The sequence below is a fragment of the Balaenoptera physalus genome, assembly GCF_965194825.1.
Source record: "Balaenoptera physalus genome assembly, chromosome: 20".
NCBI lineage: Eukaryota > Metazoa > Chordata > Mammalia > Artiodactyla > Balaenopteridae > Balaenoptera > Balaenoptera physalus.
In genome coordinates this window covers 55992776-56018571 of record NC_138901.1, presented here as the reverse complement: position 1 = coordinate 56018571, position 25796 = coordinate 55992776, and the positions used below count along the sequence as shown (strand labels likewise).

Below are 25796 nucleotides of genomic sequence, written 5' to 3'. Positions count from 1 at the left end.
CCATCAGTGAGTGGCTGTGGGTTCAGCAAGATAGGTATAACTGTCTATATTTTGTGGTTATGGAAATTGAGACTTGCTCATTTATTAGAGATGGGCTGTCCAGCCCAGGGACCATAGCTAGCCCCTTATTACATCAGTCCCCCCTGCTCTAGGATGTGGCAGAGAAAGCCATATCTGGGAATTCCCTGGCGGTCCAGTGGTTAGGACTCCACACTTTCACTGCTGAGGGCCCGGGTTCAGTCCCTCGTTGGGGAACTAAGATCCCACAAGCAGCGCAGTGGCGCGGTGAGGCAAAAAAAAAAAAAAGAAAAGAAAGCCATATCTGGCACCAACAAAAACAGGTTCCACATCTGTGTCACCTTCTCTTCTCCCCCCCGCCACCCCCCAAGAGAATGGTCAATGGGAGATTATTCACAAGCCTTCTCGGCTAATCCAGCCTCCAGTGGATCCTAGGGGAGGGGGGGAAAGACGGCGTGAGGAAGTCACCTTCTACCTCATCATTCGCCGGAAGCCTCTCTTTTACCTGGTCAACGTCATTGCCCCATGCATCCTCATCACTCTTCTGGCCATCTTCGTCTTCTACCTGCCACCAGATGCAGGTAAGGGGGGAAGGGGCCCGGCACTCCTCCTTACCAATAGCTCAGCTTCTTCCTCTTCCCCCATAATACAGGGAAGGTTTTCCTGCCAACTCAAGCCTTCATGAACTGTGCTTCAGCAATCTCACCCAGGTTTTCCTTTCAGGAAGAGCCTTTGCCTCTGCATCCAGATTTCCCCTCCAACCTCAAGCTCTACCTCCCCTCTGCTGCTCACTTCTCCGCACCCAGTAACTTCTGAACTCTTCCCTTCAGAATCCTAGGGTCTCATCCTTGGAACTGCCACTCCTCTGACCAACAAACTCCCAGGCTTAGCTAACGCTTCCTTTCCCTTTCCCCATTCCTGGCATCCTCCCTCCCCTACTTGTCAAATGCCTACTAGTCCCTTAACCTCCTATCTCCCTTGGAAATAACAGCCAACATTTCTCTGGGAGACAGCACAATATGCTAACAGAGTAATTGGGCAAATTCCTTAATCTCTTAGTGTCCTAATCTGGAAATAGGACAGTCGTTGTCCCTCCCACATAGGGCTATTTTGAGGATTAACTGAGTTAATAGAACTATGCCTGGTACTCTGTAAGCTTTGTGTAAGTGTAGGTATAGTCTTTTCTAATTTTGAGCACTTGCTATAAGATAATACAAATAATGTGTTACATAGATTAACTCAGTTCTAATCTTCACAACTCTGTGAGGTAAGTACTGAATTGTCTTCCCATTTTACAGAGGGTAAGTGAGTTTAAGTCATTCACCTGACATTACACAGAGAGAGGCAGCGTTGCTATTCCAATCCTGGTTAATACTAGTCTGATTCAGAGACTGATATCCTAAACTCTCGTATTCAAAACATGCTTTCCTGGGAGTTCCCTGGTGGCCTAGTGGTTAGGATTCCGGGCTTTCACTGCTGTGGCCTGAAAAACAAAACAAAACAAACAAAAAACACGCTTTCCTTCTCTCTGTAATCAAGCTCTCTCTCAGTCTAGGGAAGGAGAGTGATGCAGCTCTAGAACACACTTCCACATGTAACTTCTCCTTCTTCCTGGAGCAAGGCAAATCTTGGAACCCAACATTACAGGACTAAAGTAGAACAGACCATAAAAGTTATTTATTTCAATACCTTCCGTGAAGTTTGCAGTGCCTGTTGTATGCCACAGTAATAACCAGCCACCTGGCATATTCTTATATACTTGGTTTCATTTTTAGATCCTTCGATTTGCTATATAGCTCCTGCTACAGGGGTTGGTCCATTCATTCATGAAACAATATTTGTTGAACATCTGTGACGTGCAAGGCACTGGGAATACATCAGTGAATAAAACAGACAAAAATCCCTGGTCTCATGGAGTTTATATTCTAGTGGGGGAGACAGTCAGTAAACATAATAAATAAACCCATTGGATAGTATATTATTACTTTTTTAATTAATTAATTAATTAATTAATTTAGGCTGTGTTGGGTCTTCGTTGCTGCACGGGGGCTTTCTCTAGTTGTGGTGAACAGGGGCTACTCTTCGTTGCAGTGCACGGGCTTCTCACTGCGGTGGCTCCTCTTGTTGTGGAACACGGGATCTAGGCGCGCGGGCTTCAGTAGTTGTGGCACACGGGCTCGGTAGTTGTGGCTCACGGGCTCTAGAGCGCAGGCTCAGTAGTTGTGGCGTACGGGCTTAGTTGCTCCGCGGTATGTGGGATCTTCCCGGACCACGGCTCGAACCCGTGTCCCCTGCATTGGCAGGCGGATTCCTAACCACTGTGCCACCAGGGAAGTCCTAGATAGTATATTATTAGGAGAGGTCAATTCCTAAGAAGGAAAATGAAGTAGGAAAAGGGTTTGGGGAGGATGAGAATGGGGGTAGGGGTTGCAATTTATTTATTTATTTAGACAATTTTATTGAAATATAGTTGATTTACAATGTTGTGTTTCATTTCTGCTGTACAGCAAAGTGACTCAGTTATAGATATATATATTCTTTTTCATATTCTTTTCCGCTATGATTTATCACAGGGGTTGCAATTTAAAAATAGGATGGTCAGTGAATACCTCACTAAAAAGGGAATGTTTGATCAATATTTGAACAAAGACTTGAAGGAAGTGAGAGAATGACCCTGGTAGATATCTGGGGGAAGAAATTGCCAGGAGGAGTTAACAGTGAATGCAAAGGCTCTGAGGTGGCGTGTGCCTTGCATATCCAAGAAATAGCCAATGTAACTGAATGAAGTAAGCAAGAGAGAAAACAGTAGGAGATGTAGTCAGAGAGCTAATGGGAAGGCCTTGTAGACTTCAGTAAGGACTCTTATGCTAAAGGCGATGGGAAGCCACTGGAGTGATATGATCTGATTTACATTTTAACGGGATCAATCTGGCTGCTCTGTTGAGAACAGTCAGCAGGGGGGCAAAGGATGAAGCAAAGAGGAGGCCTTTATAATAACTCAGATCTGAGGTAATGGTGGCTTGTACCAGGATGGTAGTGGTAGATGTGATAAGTCATCAGTTTCAGGATATCTTTTGAAGGTAGAACCAATAGGGTTTGGTATGGATTGGATATGGGATGAGAGAGAGGAGAGCTGAGAATGACTCAAAGGGATTTGGCCTGAGCCACAGGAAAGATCGAGTTGTCGTTTATGAACTGGGGAAGACTATGTGGGGAGTCGGTGGTGAGGGAATTAAGTTTTGGACATGTGAAGTTCGAGATGTCTATTGGACACCCAAATGGAGAGGTTAAGTAGGCAGGTGGATACAAGTGTGGAATTTAGGGGAATCAGTCCAGGTTGGAGGTATAAATGTAGGAGTTATTTGCATGCAGTTGGCCCTTCCAAAAGCCTGTCCTTGAGTGAGCTGGAAACACGGTCACTGATTATGCCAGGGAGATTGCTTTCTGGCAAAGCCTAATCCTTCCGCCTTCCCCTCTGTCCCCCAAGGAGAGAAGATGGGGCTCTCGATCTTTGCCCTGCTGACCCTTACTGTGTTCCTGCTGCTGCTGGCAGACAAAGTGCCTGAGACCTCCCTGTCTGTCCCCATCATTATCAAATACCTCATGTTTACCATGGTCCTCGTCACCTTCTCAGTCATCCTTAGCGTCGTAGTCCTCAACCTGCACCATCGCTCACCCTACACCCACCAAATGCCCCTTTGGGTCCGTCAGGTAAGAAGATCTCCTCTCCAACCTGTGTTAACTCTCAATCCTAGTATTTGGCTTTTTGTCCCGGTATCGCTCCTCCCTCCCACCAACTTCAACCTTCCCTTTCACAGACCTGAGGGAGAACTACAACTCCTGGTAGAGTGTCAAAGTGCCAAGGTCTTTGGGTGTTGCCCAATTAATTTTATCCTCCCATCATTAACATTGCGTAGATCCCAGACTCTCTTCATCAATACTGCCCATCGTGGGTCCCAAGGAAGCATTCTCAGGGTTAGGTACTATCAGGGTGGAAGCCCTCAGAACTTTTCTTTCCAGTCAGGATGCCTCCTAACCCACTTAAGAACTCTTGGGCTGTGTAGTTGCATTTCATCTGTGGGATGCATGCACGCATGCGCAAGAATGGGCACGTGCCGTGGGGGTGGTTGGCGGCTTCCCTTCTGGTCTGAAAGCATAAGAGCCCCCTCCAACACGCCTCTTCTTCTACTCTGCAGATCTTTATCCACAAACTCCCTCTGTATCTGGGTCTGAAGAGACCCAAGCCTGAGAGAGACCAGATACCGGAGCCACCTCCTATACCTCTCAGGGATTCTCCAGGAAGTGGCTGGGGTCGGGGAACAGATGAATATTTCATCCGCAAGCCACCAAATGATTTTCTCTTCCCCAAACCCAACAGGTAGTATCTACTCCCCATCGCCCACGTAGAAGGGAGAGGGAGAACTACAGTTCCCAGAAGACTGTGCGCAGGCAGGCGTCCTAAGCTCCCAGAGGATGTCGTGGTTGAGCATCATGGGAGTTGCAGTATCCCTTCTGTTGCCCACTTTGCGGGGAGGTGGGGACTAAAGCGTACCGGAATAGAAGGAATTGCGGAAGGCTAGAGAGGGCGCCGCTGTCAGAAGAAACCTGAAGGGCTCTCTCACGTTTTGAAACCTGGACGGGCGTTGGAGGAGGGAGTTGGGGCGGGGGCTAGAGCACCCGCGTAGGCCGTCTTTGCGCCCCGGTCGTGGCCAAACAGACTCGCCTCTTTCAGGTTCCAGCCTGAACTGTCTGCCCCGGACCTGCGGCGATTTATCGATGGTCCAAACCGGGCTGTGGGCCTGCCTCCCGAGCTACGGGAGGTCGTTTCCTCAATCAGCTACATCGCTCAACAGCTGCAGGAACAGGAGGACCACGACGCGGTGAGTCCGAAGAGGGTGGGCCAAGGCAAGGCCTGGGTGGCCTTGGCTCCACCCGCAAACTTAGGCTCCGCCCCCAGCACTCGATTTTATTTCTGATTGGAAGTTTGCCTCACTTGGTCCCGCCCCCTGGTTTCCGACTTGTTCTTTACTCACATCCGTCGCCCGCAGTTTCGCTCTCTGCTATTCTGCGGGCCCGCCCTTGTCTCAAAGCCGTGGTAGGAGGACCTGGGTGCGGCACAGGGCCTTGGGGCCGCCTTCCCTGGGGTCTGGAGCTCAGGAACAGTTTCCTCTTCCTACCCTCAGCTGAAGGAGGACTGGCAGTTTGTGGCCATGGTGGTGGACCGCCTCTTCCTGTGGACCTTCATCATCTTCACGAGCGTCGGGACCCTCGTCATCTTTCTGGACGCCACGTACCACTTGCCCCCTCCCGACCCCTTTCCTTGAGGACGGGAGGGCCGAGACCGAGGTCCTCGGCCAGTTGAACTGAGAGTTAGTTTGGTAGTACTCTCAAGCCCTATCCCTTTCTGCATCTTAACTCCTTCACTAGGAGTCCAATCCTCTCATCATTTCGTTTCTAGGGAGGAAGCCCAAGTGGGACTGGGCAGATGGGGGCCTTGGGCCCACCTGAAATGCACTATCCGCTTATTTACTCTTTGGCTTCTTGAAGAAGCTCCATTGGATATTCACACCTAGGTTGGCAATGAATGGAACAAAGAACAAGCGCTAGCTTGTAAGCCTTCTGAGGGCAGGAACTATGTCTGTTCACTGTAATATCCCCAGCACCTAGCACAGATCCTAACCTATATGGCCGCTACCTCTGGTTGAATGAATAGGGAAATTTTTTTCTGTAAGGAAATACACTAATATCGCTTATATTTGCATGTTGGGGCTAGTGGTCGTTTTTTCTTTGTTTTTACCTTTCTGTAGTTTATTGTATTTTGTAGTATGTATTATCTTTAGGATAAAAAAAGTTATTTCTGAAAGGATGCATTTGTAATGAGGATAAAAAAGCACACTGTAAAAACCTCAAGTTCCAGCTTTGGTGCTCAAACTTTGGACAAGCTACTAAACTGCTCTGTGCCTCAGTTTCCCCATCTGTAAAATGAAGCTAATAATAGTATCTGCTCCCTAGTCTGAGGATCATATGAGAAGATGAGAACAAAAGCATTATGCAGTATACATCAGAGGTTACAAACTGGTGTGTTTTGTTTGGCCCATGTTGTTGGCCAGCAGAATTTAAAATTTGAATTGGTTTGCTACTTTTAAAATGTGGATATTTCACAGAGAAATTTGGATTTCTGGCTTCTCCTGAAACTTTTTAAGAACTACAGTAGCACCAGGTCTGATTCCCCTGTTGGCAGCAACCTGCTAGAGCTGATTAGTGGCTGCCCACTCTGGTCAAGGTATTTGTACCAGAATTCCTCAAAGGCCCCACCCACCTGACCACTCATTTTACTTGCCCATCCCTGCATAACACTAGACAAAATACAGGGGAGGGGAGGAGGGACAGGGAGTTGAAGCCCGTGGGAGGCCAGGAGTGGAACAAGAAAGGGTGTTGGTGTCTCTTATGGCCATCACACATTTTGTGCCTCAGTTTCCTTTCAGTTTGGAGAAAAGGCTTCATCTGGGAGATGAAGATCTTGTGCCCAGCAGTCTGTGTTAATGTTTCTGCCTGGAGGTCAGAGCAAAGTCAGCTTGAGCCTAGTGGCTGCAGCAATTACAATGAAGTACCTAGGGTCAACAGGCTCTCACACCTACTCAGTCGCTGGAAGTTGTTGTCCTAAGAGGGAGAATAGGGCTACAACTTGTAGGGATCCCTGTGGGACAAGGTTAGCATGTCCCTGTCCAGCCAGACCCACCAGCCACGCCAATAATTGCACCTGGCATCCCACTGTGGAGCACAGTTCGTTTGTCTTGTTGGTTTATTGGCCTAGAGAGTTGGACACACACACAAATGCGGAGATAAATATTGGTCAGTTTCTCTAAATCTGGGTCCTCACTACGTATAGAGCTAGAGTCTGTAGAATTCTAAATCTTGCGTGCTGTGGCACAGAACCAGTGGCCTTTCCACTCCACCGTCACCCTTCTTCCCAGGGAACATGGGGAAAGAGGGCACAAACTGACAAGACTTGATAATTTTCAAAAGACAGAATTGCAAAATCCCGAATTTCCAACATGTGAAATTCACAATATTCAAGTTCCCCAACTCAGATACATGTATTTTAATCGCCATTTCGCCACAATCTCCTTTGTTGCCCAGAACCACCAAATTCTGGAAACTATTTTCCTAAATCATATTTTCAAAAAAATAAATGTCTACAGTCTCAGTTCTCCCAAAATGTCCATGGTTTTAGAATTTTGACCTGTTCTGAAATTCAAATTCCCTGGTCCATCCTCAACCCCTTCCATCTCTGTGCCTTTTTTGCCTCAGAGGAGTGCAGGTTAAGGATATAGGGGGACTGTTAACGCATCTGCCCCCTGCCTCCAAGGCCTTCCTCAGTCTCTCTTGTGGTTCCGCTGTGTATATATATATATATATATATATATATATATTTTATATATATAATTTGTGTGTAGATATATATGTATTCTTTATTATGTACTTTTTTTCGCAGTTTTTCTAAAGTGCCAGAAACAAGATTTGTGGGAATATTTTTAGTGATTTTTTTTTTTTTTTTGCATTTTTCCCCGTTTTAAACTTTTCTCCCCCTTAAAAATTGGAACTCGGTATGGTACATTCAGTAGGAAACTCTTCACTCGGACTGTGGCCAAGACCAAGAAAAGTGCAAAGAGACAGAGGAGGAGTGAAGGAGCGACACTCCTCCGTGGTTAACATTCAGGGAGCCTGTCGAAAACCTCCCCTTTCCTTATGCTGGGAGGGCGAGAAGAGGCAGGAGGATGCTCCTGTCCCTCCCCCCAAGCCCCCTCCCTCCAAAAGCCATGATCTTGCCCTTTCAGCATCAGTTGAGAGGGCAGCCATCTTGGCCCAAAAAAACAGTAGCTGAGAAAAAGGCTGCCATTTTGATGACAACTTTTCCCCTTTTTAAACTGCACTCCTCTAATTCCCATTTTTCAAATTTGCTCCCCCAAACTGGCTCTCCCCTCGTGAGCTGTTCTTTTTTTTGGGGGGGGGGAGGTGGGTGGATGGAAAATGTTCATCCAATCACAGACTGGGGAGGCCCAGTTATCAAAGAGAATTAGGAGCAAACATTTCTTCAACTCCCCCACTGGAAGGAAACATAGGGACCCCTGACCAGGGTTAACTAGTGCAAATTAGGGATTAGGGACTTATAAGGTCCCTGTACCCCATCCCTAGGCTGGGATCTTTGGGTGTGGGGAACTGAGTCAAAGATGGGGTGTAAGGTGCTATTTTGCAGGGAAAGTTGGTGGGGATACCCCAAAGCCCACCAAGGGAGTAGGATGGTTCCCCAAAAACCATCTGGAGTGATTGGTGAGGGAAGTGATACTGGGGGAAAAAGGGGGTTAAGGTAGGGATGGGAGGTCATGTGCAAATCTTGGGCTTACCCACCCATCCAACCCCCATCCATTTTTCTGGCTATTTGGTCTAGTCTGGGAGAAACCATCGGGAAAAAAAAAGGGAGAAAGTAGATTCCCTTCCCCATCCCATATAGAGCTCCTCCCTCCTGGCCCCCAAATCTGGTTTAGCCCAGAAGAGGCCATATGTAGAGGCAGGAAGAGGTGCAATCTACCCACCTCTTTTGCCTTGGAAGAGTCTGGGGCTCACTAGATTTGAGGGTCAAAGCAGGGCTGAGATTGGTGCTGCCCTGGGCTGGGAAAGTACTCAGCCGTGGAACAGATAGGTAGCCCTCCCCCCAGCACCTCCTTGACCTGGATGGGAGAGGCCATCTCCAGAGTCTAGGAGTATAAGGAGGAATATGGAAGATCCAAAGGCGTGGAAGCCAAGGAAGGGATGGCATCTTAATGTGAAGGAAACGGGCACAGAAACCCACCCTCGGGAAGAATGGAATCGAAAGCCACACTCCCAGGTGGGTAAGTGTCAGGTATCACAATGGTCTGGTCCAGGCCCTGGGCCGCAAAGGATGGAATGTGCTGGGAAGCATCTGGGCAAGGGCTTAGAGAAAGCTTCAGAACGAGGGGGGAACATTAGGTGAGAGAGATGGTTTCCCCCTAGGTTTACGAATCAGGGGGGCGGGTTAGACATTCAGAGCTGGTGGGGGCTATGAGTAGAGATTCATTTAAGTATATTGCTCAGTTGCCCCAAGGGCTGGAGAAGGGATGGGAGCTGGCCTTGCCCCTCACGGAGGCCATTCCCTGGAGGAGAACTGAGAGGGGAACCACCAAAGATCCCTTCCCAGGTGGTGGGAAAACTACAATCTCACACAAAGCAGCCTGACCCCTGAGCTCCAGAGGCCCCCAAGTCCCTGCACAAGAGTGTGGAGGGGCTCCCAAGGGGCAGGGAGGCCAGGGAGCTGGTAGTGGCGGGGGTTCAGGGAGGGTGGCATCTGGTGAAAGGGGGGATCTAGGCCCAGAGCTCACCCCACATCTCCCTTCTGGGTTCTTTCAACCCCTGCCCTTTCCCCTTCTCCCTTAGGGGGGACTGGTGGAGGGAGAGTTGGGGGCGGTGGAGTTGGGGGGGTAGGGGGTGCTGCTTGAGGATTGACTGCGTAGCCAAAGACCCCTGGTAGGAAGGGAAGGGCCCCCCCACCCTTCTCATCAGGTAGGACCATGTTAAGAGCAACTGGGAGAGCGGCCAAGTTGCTGAAGTTGTAAGGGTAGGCGGCAAGAAGCTGGGGCCCATAGACGAGTGGGTAGGGCTCAGGGTAGAAGGTGACTTTGGCAGCCCCCATCCCCTCCATCCGGTCCCCCCGCCCAGCCCCCACTGGCCCCTCACTCCCAGCTTTTCCCCTGCCACTGCCAGATTCCCGGCCGCTCCCGATCAGAGCCAGTGGAAATTCCTGCACAGGTGGGTATGCATAGGTACCCCCTCCTGCCACCACTGAGGGCTCCTCCCCCCCTGAGATGACAGGGTCCTGGAGCGAGGCGGTTTTGGAAGCTTCCTCAGCAGCAGCGCTCCCGCCACCCGCCTCCCCGCTGGATGAGGAGACTTGCATCTCTTGGGGAGCCTCCTCCTTGACGTCCCCGGCTCGGGTGCCAGCGCAGCCCTTGGAGTAGGCAATGACAGGCGTGGGGGTACCCCCGGGCCGCTCGGCAGTATGCCTCTGCCCGTGGCGGCTCAGGGCGGCTGCCGTCTTGCACACCTTGGCGCAGTGAGGGCAGGCGAAGCGGGTGGAAGGCTTCCGTCCAGCCCGGGAGTTGTGGGAGCCCCCGCCGTGGGCCTCCTGGTGCTTGCGCAGCTTCCTCAGGGTGGCAAACGTCTGGGCACAGTCTCCGCAGCGGTGCCTCCGCTCGCCACGGGCACGCCCTGTGGGGCCCTCGGCCGCCGGGGTCTCCTCCCAGCTCCTCCGTTCCAGCTTCTGTCTCCAGCGAGGCGGCCGGCGGCCTCTGGGCATCCCGCCGCCCCCGCTGCTGCCCGGGCCTGCGGCTCCAGCCTTGCGCTTGGGCTTGTACGAGTAGTAGGGCCTCCAGAGCTGGTCCTCCCCGCCAGCCTTCGATTCCTCCTCCTCCTCGTCTTCCTCCTCCTCCTCCTCCTCCTCCTCCTCTTCCTCCTCCTCCTCCTCGCTCTCCTCCATCTCCTCTCCGCTCAGCTCCCCAGGACGCAGGTCAGTTTCTGAGATGCGGCGCTTGACAATAGCCTCCTCGCCGATTCGTACAGTGATCTGACACAGTGGAGGTGGAGCCTGCAGCTGAGAGGGACCCCCGCCCCCGCCAAGCCCACCAGCTGGCTTGGCCGTGTAGGTCAGAGTCCTTGTGGCCCGTGGGTTCCGGCCCTTGGCCTCCTCCGTGGCTGTGGCTGGGCTGCCGGCTGGGGCTGGGCTGGCTGGGGCGGCTGCAGGCACGGGGGGAGGAGGTGGGTACTCACGTTTTTTGGGGGGCCGTGGCGGAGCAGTGTAAGTGATGACTGAGGCGGCTTGGGCCCCCCCTGTGCTGGCCGGCCCACTCCCTGCTCCACCACTGCTGCTACCCCCATGTACAATGACAGAGGGAGCTGGGTGGGCAAAAGTGATGACAGACGGTGGGGGGCCAGGCTCTGGGGCAGGTGGGGGTCCGGGTGGTGGGCTGGCCGGCATTGCTGCAGGGGCCGGAGTGTTGAGGCTCGGAGAAAGGGGGGCCTCGGGGGCTCCCTGGCTGTAGGTCTTGTAGGGCCGCTTGGCCGCCCGCATGGGGAGCAGGCGGTACAGCTTGAGGGTATTGAGCTTGGGCTTATAGCCTCCATTGGGCGTCTTCTCACTGGCTAGGAGGCCCGGGCTAATGCCATGGAAGGCTCGCTGGTGGGTCTTCAGGTTATAGTAGGTGACAAAGGTCTCCCAGCAGAAGATGCACTGGTACCTGGGCCAGGACGGCATGGAACAGGGCAGGGACAGAGCCAGTTGAGTCAGGGGCCCTGAAGCTAGGGCCTCAGCTTCCCACGTCCTCTCCTGCCTCCACTCAGACCTTGAACTGCCCCAGCCATTTGCTCACCCTCCTTTCAGGCTGCTTGTCTCACCCTGCCAGCCTCAGAAAGGACACCAGTCCCAGTACAGTGCCCCCCACTGGCTGTGAGATGCCAGGCCTCAGCTGTTCCGTCTGTGAACTGGGAATAATCACACACCTTGCCTAACTCCCAAAGCCTTCTTCTGAAGCTCACATGACAGAATGGGGAAATGTCTTATGAACAGGGGTACATTACAACCGTTGGTGGACATGCCTGAGCTCCCCATAGTCCTGTCCCATGAGGCAACTTTCTCTTCCTCGGTCTTTTCCACATCACCAAGCCAGGACATGACACCTGGAGGTGCTAATAAACATCAGCGGAAGGAAACGGGGCTGAAGGGAGGCAGAAGGGTGAGTGATGGAGAGCAGGTGAGCAGGGGCTAGTGGGTGAGCAGGCGTCTCAGGATGACTTTCTAGGCCCCACGCTCTGCCCATTCTCTCCCTTGTCCCTGTGATCCCTGAGTGGACAAGGTCCCATGTGACCCCTCCACCCCCACCCCAACCGGTCCCTGGCCATGCAGGCCACTCACCTGCGCTCCCCGGTGTGCCACACCTCGTGCTTGGTACGGTACTCAGCCAGGGCGAACACCTTCTCACAGTAGCGGCAGGGGTACTTCCTCCGCCACGAGTGTACATTGCTGTGCCGCTTCAGGCTGGACAGGGTCACGTAGGAACGCTCACAGGCCGCGCACACGTACAGCACGTGGCCGCCCACCACCTTCACCACGTGCTCGGGACCACCTCGGAAGCCCACTGGTGGGGGCAGGGCTGAGGCGTCCACTCCTGAAGGGCCACTGGGGCCAGAGCCCCCGGCTCCCAGCCCTGCAGACCCCCGAGTGCTGGCCCCCCTACGACACTGTGCCTCATGGGTCTGCAGCCGCTTGGGATGGATGAAGCTTTTCCCACATCGGGGGCAGGGGAGGGGCCGCCGGGGCAGGGGGGGCTGTGAGTCAGGGGCCTGGGCCTCAGCCCTGTCACCCTCCCACTCCCCTGCTGGCCTAGGCCCAGGCCCGAAGTTGTCTTCTTCAGGCTGTGAGGTGGCCATGGGGGCTGGGGCAGGAGGTACCCAGGCATCACCTCCCTCCCCCAGGCCCTGCAGGCGGGAGATGCCCAGACGCCGCCCCAGAGCGCCGATCTCTGCCACGGCTGCCCCGTCCCCTCCACCACCAGGCAGTGCCAGCCGGGCACTGTAGATGAAATTAAGGACATCAGAGAAGGCAGCTGCTGGGACCCCTGGCAGCTCCAGGACCCGGGGTGGGGATGAAGCGGGAGGTGAGGGTGGAGGGGGAGAGGAGGAGGAAGAGGAGGAGGAGGAAGAGGAGGAGGAGGAGGAGGAGGAAGAGGAGGAGGAGGAAGAAGCTGTGGTGGAGGCAGGGTTGGGGGCAGAGCCCCCAGTAATTGGTGGGAGGGGCAGTGGGGCTGAAGCGAGCAGGGCCTCTCTGAAGAAGGGACTAGAAGCAGCCAGGACGCTGCGGTGAGCAGGGAACTTGGTGTCTCCGGCTATGAGGGTGACGTCACAGAAGAGGCCACGGAGCCGCTGCTCATTGAGCTGGCGCAGGACGGCGGGGGCATGGGACGGGTCTGTCACCTCTGCTGGGGGGGGCATGGCGCCAGCCTAGATGGAGGAGAAGAGGCCAGGGGAGGATCTCAGAGGCTGGGCAGAGGGCAGGGGCCTCTAAAATCAGAGGTGAGCTGGGAGGGGATTGGAGGCTGTTGGCCAGAGACTGGTGGAAGGCTGACTGACTTCTGGTCACAGAAGTGAGGGGTTAACCTTAGCCACCCCACGTCCGGCCAGCATCCAACGCCCGCATGTCAAACATCGGGGGCTGGAAGAGGCCAGGAATACCTCAGGTCTTGATGAAGGTCAGGGGTCAAGATTTCCAAGTCACAGACTAGCGAGGTAAGCAGTGGACACCTCTCCCCCACTGGGAGGGGGAGGAAGGCCTCACAGCCGCTGCTGACCATTTCTCAGGACTCCCCGGCCTGGGCAACACGGCTGCTTTGCTGGCCTGCTGCCTCGGGCCCAGTCTCCCTCGGGGCAGACCTCTCGCACCACCTCACCTGAGAGCACAGCCAACATGGAGCAGAGCGGGGGTGGCTCAGCGAGTCCCTTCTGCCGGGCCTCTTCCCTCTGTGGGGAAACAGAAACCGCTGTCCTCAGGAAGGGAACCGGGCGGGAGGGGACCGGGGAGGAGGGGGGGTGGCGCAGCGTGCAGGGCCAACGAGGCCCGGGCTGCTCTGCAGACCCTGACCCTCCTGGGAGCCCGACAGGTTATTTGCTGAGCTGCCTCCAGTTGGACCTAGGAGTTCACACAAATTATTGCAAAGCCTTGTGCTGCTGGTGCCCAGAAGTACAGGAACAAGATAATTTGCATATTCCCAATTTGCCTCAAAACAATCCAGGAGCATAGTTCAATCCCGTAGGTCCAGGGAAGCCCGCTGGATCACTCTCAAGTCCCTTTGGCCCAATCTTCCGGGGCTCAAAGGAAATCAAAGATTTGCATGTTGTCTTTCACTATAATAGTCTCATTTACATATCAAAATAGATTTGTTTGAGCTTTTTCATTGGACCAAGCTGCTAGATATTCAAATTAGCAGAGAACCTCTTCACATTAAATCTCAGAGGGGGTTTCTGGCCTAGGTGCCAGGTGACCACTGAAGACCACGAACTCTTGCACACGCGCCATCTTGCTCCAATCTCTGAAGAGCACTAAAAGGCCACCAGACCGGAAGTGAGGAAGCTTGGGTCCCACTCCTTATTCTGAGAGCTGGTGGCTTTGGGACTTTGGCTTAAAAAGGGGGGTGGGGAACGCAACCCCTATCTCACTCTTGCTGGGAGGCTCATCCAAAAGGAATAGCAGGCAGCCCAAATGTGAGCTGTGGTGGTCACTGCCCAGAAAGCACCTCACAGCCTCGGCTTTGGGGGCTAATTTTTCAGTTGAAGATCTCAATTCCAGAGCCATAGAGTAACTTAGCCAAAGACACACAGAGCTGGTCATAACAGGTGGGGCCCGTTCACAGACCCAGGCCTCTTGACCTGAGAGCAGAGCTCTCAGCCCCTCTCATCCACCCTCCATGAAGCCTGGGAGCCCTCCCCTTGCACACGCCCTGCCCTGGGTCACACATGACCTCCGAGGTGTCCTGCGTCAGGAGTTCCTCATACAATTCCCATCCCCCGGAAAACGCTCTCTTCCCATTTATTACTCATACTATCTGGACTAAGATGCCTTCCCTCCACAGCCCATTTCATGTTCCCAAAAGACTGCTCTGAGTCCTGTCCTGGAGGAGGAGGAGGGTGGTAAACAGGGGTGATATTCAAAAGTTCTAACAGCCCCGACTGCCAGGCACACACCTAGGTCAAGTGCTTCCCCATCAGTTGCTGGATTGCGGGTGGGTCAGGAATCCAGGGGAAGGGGCCCCGTTCGCGGTCTGGTGTTCAGTTCTGTAAAATGGGGAAAGAGAGCAAGGCCTCCCACTCCCTTCTGTGACAGCCACCAGCTGACAGGGACCCCCAAGAGTCGATGCTTTACTTGTATTACCTCATTTGTTCCTCATCACTACCCTAAAAGGTAGCAGTTAGCTTCTTGACTTTAAAGTGACAGGCTGAGGCTCGGAGATGCTAGGTAGCTGCCCAAGGATATATGACCAGTTAGTAGCAGGGCTGGGATCTGATCCCAGGAAGTTTGGCTCAAAAGCCTGCGTTCTTGATTATATCACATCAGGATGAAGGACACGTTTACAGCTGTGATACTGTGATATAACAAGAAATAAAGTTGACCCTTGAACAACACAGGTTTGAACTGCACAGGTCCACTTACACGTGGATTTTTTTCAATGGTAAATATGACAGTACTACACGATCCGAGGTTGGCTGAATCCGAGGATGCGGAACCTTGGATACGGAGGCCCAATTGTAAGGCTATACTTGGATTTTCCACTGTGTGGAGGGTCTGCGCCCCTAACCCGCACACTGTTCGAGAGTCAACTGTAATATATTTGGTCTTTGTCCCCATTGCTGACACAGAGCTCCTAAAACTCTTGTAATTTCCAAAGTGATAGGGGTGCTAGGGGCATCTTATTCTAACATTTGGTCTTTGAGCCCAGTTCTTGCCATCAAGCTCCTAAACTCCTTGGAATTTCCTGGGTGATAGGAGTGTCTCTTGTTCTAATGAGGCAACTCTTGGTGGGATCCCGGATGGGGGCTGGTCACCAGAAAGGCCAAGCCATGATTAGAAGTTTGGAACTTTCAGCCCCAGTCCCCCACTGCCTCTGGGGAGAGAAGAGGAACTGGAGACTCAGTTCATAATCGATCATGCCTATGTGATGAGGCCTCCATAAAAGTCCCTGAACTATGGGGTTCAGAGAGCTTCTGGTTGCTAAACACATCCTCATGGCAAGAGGGCAGTGCGCCCCAACTTTGTGGAGACAGAAGCTCCTGTACTCAGGACCCTTCCAGACCTCGCCCTCCGTACCTCTTCATTTGGCTAGTATCATATCCTTTATTATATAATAAACCAATAAATGTAAGTATTTCCCTCAGTTCTATAAGCCATCCTAGCAAATTATCAAGTCTGAGGACGGGGTCGTGAGAAAGCCCGATGTCTTGATGGTCAGTCAGAAGTACAGGCGGTCTGAGGAATTCCCTGGTGGTCCAGTGGTTAGGACTCTGTGCTGCCACTGCAGGGGTCACAGGTTCAAACCCTGGTCAGGGAACTAAGATCCCACAGGCCGCACAGCACGGCCAAAAAAATAAATAAAATAAAATAAAAATAAAAGCTCTTTAAAAAAAAAAAAACTACAGGAGGTCTGGGCTTGCAAACTGGTATCTGAAGTGGGGGTAGTCTTGTGGGACTGAGCCCTTAACCTCTGGGATCTGATGCTATCTCCAGGCAGACAGTATCGGAGTTGAACTGAATTGTAGGACACCCAGCTAGCGTCAGAGAACTGGTCAGTGTGGGGAAAAAAATGCACACATTTCGCGTCAGAAGTGTCATGAGTTGAGTGTATAGGAAAACAGTTATGTTTTTCTTCCAACAGCACCCACTAGGGCCTCCACCAGCCCATCTAGGATCTTTGTGAAAATTAGAGGAAGGGGAAAAAAATAGAGGAAAGGCCTCTTCCTCCATAAAGTAGCAGCCCTGCACAGCAAAGCTTGATTCCGGCCCCCACTCACCCCCTTGGCCAGGCCTGCCCACCTGCACAGCCATATGGGCTTGGTGCCTACTGAGGCATGGCTGTGTGCTGACTGCCAAGATATTTGGACAAGGCCTATCAAAGCTTTTTAGAACCACAGAGGTCCAAGGCTGGCCTGGTCCTTGGAGATCATCTAGAACCATCATCATCATGGTACTTGCAGCTGCCATTGATGAGAAAAATATTATGTGCCAAATCTAGTGCTAAGCATTTTATCTGCATCATCTCAACACTCAAAAGGACCACAGTGAGGCAGGGGCTAGTGTCAACCCCATTGTACAGATGAGGAAACTGAGGCTTTAAATACTCTAGACACCTCACTTGCAGGTAGAGAGAACGTCGTGACAGGGTGACTTGCCCCTGGTCTCACTGCTAACCAAGCTGGGTTTGGACCCTGCTCTCCTGAGTTCAACTGCCCCACCAGTGGCCACTGCCCTGCAAGGGTTTATGGGAGGTGGAGAAGACACTAGTTATGGGACCCTGGGCAAGTTACTTAACCTCTTTGTATGTCAGTTTCCTTGTCGATGAGGTGGGGATAATGAGAAGCGCCCACTACATAGGGTTGTAAAGAATAAACGAGCTGATGACTGGCAGTACGTAGAAGAGTGCCTGCCATGCAGCAAATGCTCAGGAAGTGCTAGCTCTTATTATCATCTTGGAACTCAGTCCCGGAAAATGGTGGGGGGAAGTGGTGAAGAAAAAGGGGCAGAAATCAGGCTTCAGGGTAGGTTTGATGGCTCTGTGGTTTTTAGTTTGTTTTTACCATTTCTCTACTCTTAACTGGCTGTGTGATCTTAGAGGTGTGACTGAGGTGTGGATCTGAGGGCTGCCACCAGATACACTCCACCTCTTGCTGTTCCCTCTGCCTGGAATGTTCTTTCCTCAGGTAGCCTCATGCCTTGCTGCCCCACCTCCTTTAAGCCTGGACTCAAAAGTCACCTTCCCCCAAGGCCTTCCCTGGCCGCCCCATACCTCCCCAAACTCCCTATCCCTCTCCCCTACTTTATTTTCTTCCTTGGCATTTAGTAAGACATACTGTTCATTCGTCGCCAGACTGCAAGCTCCAGGGGAGAAGAGATTTCTGTCTGCTTTGTTCACTGCTACCTCCAGTGCTTAGAACAGTGCCTGATACATAGTGGGAGATCAAAAACATTTTGGGTAAATGAATGAACCTGCTTTCTTAAAGTCGTCCTGGAGTGTGTCCACCTTCAGGAAGGACGCCATCCTCAGTCCTGGACTGACTTGGCCGGGAGCTGGGGGTGGCGAGCGTAACTTGACCACTTCCACGGTGCTCACGCTTTGCCTGATTTACCTCCAGGGCTTTACATGCGTTGCCTCATTTAACGGTTTCCTCAGTCACCCAAAGTTGGCATTTATATTATCCCAATTTTACAGATGAGGAAACTGAGGCTCACAGAGGGATTTACCTTGCTCAAGGTCACACAGCTTGTGAGCAGCAGAGTCAAAATTCAAATCCAGGCCTGTGTGAACCCAGATGCAGGGTCCTTCCCTCTGCCACACCGCCGGGGCCAGCGGGCTGCCGAAATCACCATGCAAGGTCTCACGTGCTAAATGGTAACTGTGTCACGTCTGACTCCACCCTTTCCCTCACTCTCCACATCCAGCAGCCACTGAGTCTGGTCAAATCTGTGACCCAGTTTTTTTTTGTTTTTTGTTTTCTTTTTTGGCCATGCTGTGCGGCTTAGGGGATTTTACTTTCCCGACCAGGTATCAAACCCGGGCCCTCAGCAGTGAGAGCGCGGAGTTCTAACCACTGGAGTGCCAGGGAATTCCCTGCAGCCCAGCTTGGGAATGGCTCTGGAAACCTTCCCTCTAACCTGCCTCTGGCCCCCAAACTAGCTCAGGGCCTTGTTCACACTCTCATGGTCCAAGGCCATGGCCTCCCAGCTAGTCCCCTGCTTCTGGTCTTAGCTTCTACCATCCAGCCTTCCTCTCACTGAGGATCAACGGCCCCGAAGCAGCTCAGGTGGCATCACTCCTGGGCTCAGAAACCTTCTCGGGCCTCCACCCCAGAATAAAGCTCAAATTCCTCAGCCGAGCATTCGAGTCTAATTCCCATCTTCCTCTCTATTCTCGCGTTGCATGAGTCTCCCCTTAAGCACACGCTGTGCTCTCCATCCTCAGCTGTCCCACACCTCCATGCCCTCGCCCATGCTGGTTCTCCTGCTAGAAATACAACCTTCCCCCAGCCTCCTCCCCAAATCCCTCCAAAATGTTAAGATCTACCTCAAATGCCATCTCCCTCTTGGCCCTCCCTGACCCTCAGGACAAGAACAATCTCTCCTTCGCCCGGTTCATCGTTTTGTGCTCCTGTGGCCAGTATCCAGGATGCTAGGTTCTCCCTCCCAGGCTGAGACTCCCTGAGTCACTGCCTAAACACACCAGTCTTCTGAAATGGATTGGTGCAGGGGTTAAGTTCTGCAGAAATCGGGCAGAAGTGTGTGTGTGTTTGGCGGGGGTGGTGCACAGAGAGGCCCACAGAAAGCTTCAAAAGGGCACTAGAGCACACATATAAAGAGCACATGATCTGGAATCAGACTGGCTGGGTTCAAATCCAGCTTTACTTCTTACTAGCTAAGTGGCTTTGGGCAAATTACTTCTCTGGGCCGCGGCTGGCTCATTTGAAAAAGGGAGGTAATTAGATCTCCTACTTCCATGAGGCGTTGGGAGGACTAAATGAGTGACCATACGTAAAAGCACTGAGGACAGTGCCTGGTCACACTGTTAAATAAGTGTTTACTGTTGTTATTAATCAAGCCCCAGGAAGGGGCTCAGTGCTGGCAGAGGGCTGACAGTGGCTGGCACAGGCATAGTCCCCAGACTGTAGCTACTCTCCAAGAATATTTTCCATGTGCTACCTACCTACAGCCCTGTTGGAAGACGGACAGGGCAGGTGATTAGCCCCATTTTAAAGATGAGGAACTGAGGCTCACTTAGGGAAGGTGCCAGCGAGGAAGTGGTAGGGCCCGAATTCCTCAGTTCTAGTCTAGGCCTCCTTGCCCTCCACCAGGCCCTGGTGCACCTGTTGTGCGGGCCTGACATAGCAGCCAGCATGCCCCCGTGCAGGGGGGCCTGGCCGTAGTGTCCTCCCTGCCCCAATGCACACGCACCCTCCCCGCCAGGCCAGGCGCAGACCACAGCGGTATGTACACTTGGAACACACACACACACACACACACACACACACACACACACACACATCTACAGAAGGGCCTGGGCCCCAAAGGTGAGGAAAACCTGTTCTGAGGAATCTGCCTAGCGAGCAAATTCCATTCCCAGACCCTTCCACAGTCGCAGGAGGGGCCCAGTGTGCGTCACAGAAGACAGAAAAGCAGAGATCCCTGCAAGGGGGGCAGAGGGAGGGTTGAAGCAGGAGGAGGAGACTGAAAACTTCATGTTTCTTTTTTCCATTTCAGTGACAAGAGTCACACCCGGCCTTTACATAAACATGGCCAAGGAGCCGCTCCGTCCAAGTTGAGTTTCCTCGCAGCCGCCAGGCCTCTCCACCCGGTGACCCTGACGCGCTGGGCGGGCCGGCGAGGGGCTAGCACCAGACCCTGCACAGACAAGCTGGGCTGCCCGACAACACCCAGGCCTCCCGCCGGCTGCCCTTGCTCTGCCCCATATTTATCTCCCCGCCTTCTTCATAACATATCCCCACAGCAGCCCCACACGGCCACTCCAACACGCAGAGGCAGGCACGCACACACAGCTCGCGGCTGATCTCTGGAGGCCGAGGCCCACACGGCCCTGGTCACGCCATCGCCCTCCCCACAAGTGTTTTCTGACGAGCTCGCTTCCCAGCCCAACAGAACAGATGGGCTCCCACAAACGACGTCACAAAAGAATCCCGTAGGGAATGTCGCAAACACACAACCTTCCCCTCGCTCGGCTGCCCCCGATCCCATAAACACAACCTGCATGTTCCACCCAGGGCCCCTCACACTGGTGCCAGCCACCCCACGGGTACCTGAGACACACCCTGGGGCTTCTCACTTCCTGCAGGACCCGCGGGACCTGAGTTCTAGACATGCACCACCCTGCGCCCTCCCTCCCCCGTGCCACCTGATCGTCACATGGACCCAAGAACCCATCCAGCGGGCCATCCTCTCCGAGGCTGGACCACACCTCAGCAGGGCCGCATGAACGGGACGGGACCCGACACCTTCCCACTCAGACTCAAGGGTATACAACTGCCCCCTCCAGCTGGGCACACAACACCCTGCACTCCGGCGCCCTCCACAGCACTTACCCCTCGCCAGCTACGCAGAAAACAACAGTTCCCAAATAGTTCATATGTGCAGCGCCAGACGCATATGTGCAAGAAAACACACGCCGCTGTAAAACATAAAACCCCACACCTAACAAACTCCGCAGGTACTGTGCCCGGCTTCAAATGCGGACCTGTCAACCAAAGCCACAGGGCCGCATCTTGTAATTCTGTCCCACAACACTGGACCCCCTCCATCTGGCTTTCTGTCCCCACGGCCCGGGAGGGCCCTGCAGGACCCCTGGCTGCCACACCAGCCAACAGTGGTGACCAGGAGAGGTTTACCTTGCCCCACAACACAGCAGGAGACACACAAGCTCCAGGACTCACAGCCACAACCCTGCCCCGACGGCGCGGCGGCTCCGGGTCGCCTGCTCGTCCTGCGCACCCCGCACACCCCAACTCTGGGGAGCTCGGCGGCCCACCCCTCCCCCCCCACGCCTGGCTCCTACGCCATCGCCCTCCCAGCGGCTTGCAGCGCCGGCCCGGGCTCACACCCGCCCCGCCCCACCCCAACGTGCCCCACGGGGGGAGGGGGACACTGGGCTGCAGAATTAACCCTTCAAGCCTGGAATGAGCGAGTCCCTTTCCACGGCCCCAGGCGATCGCGCCCCCCCGGCCGCCGCTGGGTCGGACGCCGTACCCGGGCCCCCTTAGTCGCCCCCCCAGCGCCGTGCGCGCCTGGAGGCGGGGCCAGATTCAGCCCCCGACCCCTGAGCCCCCAGGTCAACCCCAAGGGGGAGCGGTCGCGGCGCGGGGCGCGGCCCGGGCCCCCGCGGCACCGGGCAGCGGGGAGGGGGCCCGGCTGTTGGCTCCGGTCCGCCCTGGCCCTGCCCGGTTCGCCCTGGGGCCCACCTGACTGCGATGGCGCCGCGTCCGCCAGGCCCGGCTCATCACCGTGGCCGCCCCCGGCCGCTCCGGTTTCGCCCGCCTCCAGCTCCGGCTCCGGCTCCGGCCCCGGCCCCCCCAGCGCCCGGCCCCGGCCCGGCCCCGCCGCCGCCGCCGCCGCCGCCGCCGCCGCCGCCGCCGCCGCCGCCGCCGCCGCTGACATCATCGGCTCCCCCCGCCCCGGTCCTACCCCCACCCCCACCCCCGGAAACAGTACCCCCCCAGCGCCGCCGCCGCCGCCGAGAGGAGGCTGGCGCAGCGCAGCCGGCACAGACACCAGGCTCCGGGATCGGGCTCGGGGCGAGCGCGCCCGACGGCCTGCGCCCGGACCGACCCCGGGAAGGGAACGGCGCCACGCAGGGCGGCCGGACGGGTGGGCACCGAGCTAGGCTCGGGCCTGGCTGCAGCAGCAGCGCTGCGGGGCCGCACGACCACCCACTCCCTGGGAAGGGGTTATCCACCCCCCCTCCGCCCACTGCACGCCCTTCACTCAGTGGTGCACACCGCCCAGAGCACGCACACCCTCTCCGCAGACACACAACGTGGCAGGCTCACAATCAGGCCCAACGGGACCCGCAGACCCAGGCTCAACACACTCAAAGGGGCAGCCCTGGAGAAACACACACGCACACACACACACACACACACACTCTCTCTCCCTCTCCAGAAATGCACAGGGACACCCCCCCGCCCCCCCCCCAGGCCGCGAGCTGGGAACGCCCCAGCCCTACAGAACAGGTACACGTAAATGGCTACCAGCGCAGATGAACACGCAGCTTGCTATTTTGTTCCCACCGGCAGAAATATCCACATCTATATACTCTGCGTAAATGCAGAGGACTTGGTGTGGACCTCCTGGGACAGCACCAACACCACCAGGTGGAAGCACACAGAGGAGAAACACATTCCTGAAACTCCAGAGGGACAGTCCCAGAGACTCCTCCCAGGTGTTCAAAAATTCAAAACTCAGGAGAAAGAGGAGCTGGCCCTCAGAGGTCCTTTCCATAAAACCTTTCTGAAATCGGGCAAGACATAAATAAACAAATTAACTAAAAACCGAAGATGTCTCATCACAGAGGTAGTTGAAAAGAGGAAAAAAAGAATCAGACAGACTTTGGAGTCACAAAAATGTAAAGCAAGCAGAGTTGGAAACAATGAGAAAATAGGCCCACCCCCACCTCAGGGAGGTTCCAAGGAAGAACTCCACCAGCCCTCCAACCAGCTCACAATGGCTGGAGCTCTGAAGGGCCCAGGGCCCCTGAGCCAGGAGGAGAGGAGGAAGTCCAAGGAAAGATGGTGAGTGTGGGGCGCAGGGGAGCACAGCCCCCTTCCCTGTAGCTCCTGGCTGCTCCCTTCCCCCTCCTTCTCTAAAACTTCCCAGCTTTCCTAGACACCCACAAGCGAAATTCATAATGGTGTTCCCAGATGTCCCTGGAACCTGTGACATCACACAGACACACAGCATCTGAGGTTGCCTCCCCTTCCTCAAACCAACAGAGCATCCCTGGGTCCTCTTCTTCTCCTTCCGGGAACAACTTACCCAGAGAGACACGATGCTCCAGGACCGCTCACTCCCTGCTTCCTGCTTTAGAGGCTCCAGGCCCACACTGTACCACCTCATCCATCTTTCAGGCCCTTTCTAGCTCCCAAGAGTTCCTCGGCAAGACAGCCTGCCCTTCTACTGCCCTACAGGGTCCCAGAACCCAGCCTGGCATTCGCCCTACCCCAGGTCCCCTGGACTATGGCTGCCCTAATGCCCGAGCTCCTTTCTCCCTAACAGGCTGGCTGTCACCCCTACTTCAACCTGCCCGACTTCACCCAGCCATCACCGCCCTCCACTCCGTCCAGCCTCCCCTCGCACCAGCGCTGCCGGCCCTCTGATGTCACCAAGGGCCTGCTCGTGGCCCTGCTGGGTGGGGGCCTGCCCGCTGGCTTCGTGGGCCCCTTCTCCCGTATGGCTTACCAGGCTTCCCACTTACCCTCGCTGGAGCTGCTCATCTGTCGATGCCTCTTCCACCTCCCTATTGCCCTGCTGCTTAAACTGCGTGGTGACCCCCTCTTGGGACCTCCCGACGTCCGGGGCCGGGCCTGCCTCCACGCCCTGCTCAACGTCCTCAGCATCGGATGCGCCTACAGCGCGGTTCAGGTGGTGCCCGCTGGCAACGCTGCCACCGTCCGCAAAGGTTCTTCCACCGTCTGCTCTGCTCTCCTCGCTCTCTGCCTCGAGAGCCAGCGTCTCAGCGGCTATGACTGGTGTGGCTTGTTGGGCAGCACCCTGGGACTCATCATCATTGTGGGACCTGGACTAGGGACACTGCAGGAGGGGACCACAGGCCTCTACACTGCCCTGGGCTATGTGCTCGCTTTCCTGGGTGGCCTGGCACTGTCGCTGGGCCTCCTGGTGTACCGTTCCCTGGACTTCCCCTCCTGCCTACTGACAGTGGCCTTCCTGTTTGGCTTGGTGGGGCTGGTGGGCTCCGTGCCAGGCCTCTTTCTGCTGCAGACCCCCGTGTTGCCCAACGATCCTCTGAGTTGGAGCTGTGTGGGGGCAGTGGGGATCCTCGCCCTGGTCTCCTTTGTGTGTGTGAGTTATGCGGTCACCAAGGCCCACCCTGCCCTGGTGTGCGCCGTCCTGCACTCTGAGGTGGTGGTGGCTCTGATGCTGCAGTACTATGTGCTCTACGAGACCGTGGCACCTTCTGACATCATGGGGGCAGGGGTCGTGTTGGGTAGCATTGCCATCATCACCGCCCAGAACCTCAGCTGTGAGAGGGAAGGGCAGGTGGAGGAGTGAGATCGAACTTGAGAGCCTGGGGGTGGGGGGAGCGGGACTGGGTAAATAGAAGGAAAAACTGGAATACAAACATAAGAGAACAAGTGACTGAAAAAGAACTGGTGTGGGAGAGTGACACCCCTTGGAGTCAAGGGTGAATTGGGGACTTGGTGGAGAGGGACTGCCTAGAAGACTGCCTGGAAGACCTGGAACAAGCCTGGAGAGCAGCATATTTGGAGTCTAGGCTGGGGCTCGAAGGGAGGTCTGAGGAGCAGATCAAAGCGGCTGAGGCAGGCAGGCCATGAGCCACCGGGAGGATTTTTCCCTCAGCGGCAGAGAGAAAAGCCTTGGGGCTGGAGTGTCTGGGGCTTTCAGGCAAACAGAGCAAGCAGCTGCGGTGGGGGAAGGGAGTGTGTTTTCTTTCCCTGAGCGATGGTTTCCCTTCCTCGTGGTTATGCCTCCCCATCTTGGGGTGGTGACGTGATATTGACATCAAACAAGGATCACTCTGAATATGGCTGTGCAGTTGGTGTCGTCTCTGCTTTGGAAGGACAGTGTAAGTCCTACCCCCTGCTCTTATTGGAGAATCCCTTGGGATCCCCGCACACACACCCCGCCCCATTTTTGAAATATTCTAGAAGGGGTAGGATTTCCTAATGTTCAGATGCATTGACCCTGAGTCCCCCAGGACTTTTGTGTCCCACCCAATGGCTAATCTGCTTTTCCTGGATTGTCGCGGTCCCGTGATCTCTCCCGGACAGTGGCCAGCGTCCTTCCGGAGAAGGCCTCTGAGCTGAGGCCTCTTCGAGCGGCTCAGGTCGAGGATCCAGAACGAGAGCTCCGTACAGCGCCCCATTAGAGGCTAGGAGTTGCCTACCCGCCCCAGGAGGCCGCTCGACAGATATCAGCTACTTCCGGACAAGCAATCGGCCTCGCCATGTTGATCTGTTCTTGCATATTCAGCGCGATTACTGCATATTCATGACCAAGGACGGCCCCCAGTACTCCCCCTCTTCGGGAACCCACTTGGGAGGATCCGACCGGCCCCGCCTCCTTCATTACCGAATCTCAGAACAGACCATTTACCAGCGTGGGGGGGTGATATTAATGAGAAACTTTGGCTGAAAATGAAACCACACGCCAAACTAGAATAAAAGCGGCCTATATTTACCCTCGAATC

The 25796-nt window shown here is 54.7% G+C and overlaps 3 protein-coding genes across 15 annotated transcripts in view; 2 read left to right on the top strand and 1 right to left on the bottom strand.

The window, feature by feature from the left end:
- Positions 1–5779, top strand: part of CHRNB1 (cholinergic receptor nicotinic beta 1 subunit) — a 39222-nt gene extending 33443 nt beyond the window's left edge. For 8 of the 9 annotated variants that reach the window (XM_082441180.1, XM_082441181.1, XM_082441176.1 and 5 more), the window contains 5 exons: positions 390–599; positions 3506–3729; positions 4215–4396; positions 4751–4898; positions 5202–5779. In XM_082441180.1, the coding sequence (XP_082297306.1) occupies positions 390–599; positions 3506–3729; positions 4215–4396; positions 4751–4898; positions 5202–5342 (905 nt within the window). In that variant the 3' untranslated portion in view covers positions 5343–5779. Of the gene's footprint in view, positions 1–389; positions 600–3505; positions 3730–4214; positions 4468–4750; positions 4899–5201 lie in introns of all 9 variants that reach the window. The other variant, XM_082441183.1, reaches the window with a different exon arrangement.
- A 2250-nt stretch (positions 5780–8029) lies between these two features.
- On the bottom strand, positions 8030–23953 carry ZBTB4 (zinc finger and BTB domain containing 4). Of its 5 annotated transcripts, XM_082441172.1 has the most exons (5): positions 21811–21965; positions 14824–14913; positions 13533–13602; positions 12002–13086; positions 8030–11327 (listed from the first exon to the last, which is right to left on the bottom strand). In XM_082441172.1, the coding sequence occupies exons 4-5, from the start codon at positions 13075–13077 to the stop codon at positions 9413–9415; spliced, it is 2991 nt and encodes a 996-aa protein (XP_082297298.1). In that variant the 5' UTR covers positions 13078–13086; positions 13533–13602; positions 14824–14913; positions 21811–21965; the 3' UTR covers positions 8030–9412. The 5 variants fall into 5 exon arrangements, with proteins under 5 accessions (XP_082297298.1, XP_082297301.1, XP_082297300.1 ...); XM_082441175.1 differs by lacking the exons at positions 14824–14913; positions 21811–21965 and adding an exon at positions 23823–23953; XM_082441174.1 differs by lacking the exons at positions 14824–14913; positions 21811–21965 and adding an exon at positions 22600–22730.
- On the top strand, positions 22911–25129 carry SLC35G6 (solute carrier family 35 member G6). The gene is made up of 2 exons (XM_082441194.1): positions 22911–23139; positions 23624–25129. The coding sequence occupies exons 1-2, from the start codon at positions 23137–23139 to the stop codon at positions 24635–24637; spliced, it is 1017 nt and encodes a 338-aa protein (XP_082297320.1). The 5' UTR covers positions 22911–23136; the 3' UTR covers positions 24638–25129.
- The last annotated feature ends 667 nt before the right edge of the window (positions 25130–25796 follow it).

What these genes read in the sequence shown, in the direction of transcription:
- ZBTB4 (XM_082441175.1), bottom strand. Translation starts at nt 13,077, where the DNA reads ATGCCCCCCCCAGCAGAGGTGACAGACCCGTCCCATGCCCCCGCCGTC. An exon ending in TGGCACACCGGGGAGCGCAG is followed by an intron (nt 11,328 to 12,001) that starts GTGAGTGGCCTG and finishes GTCCTGGCCCAG; the next exon opens with GTACCAGTGCATCTTCTGCT.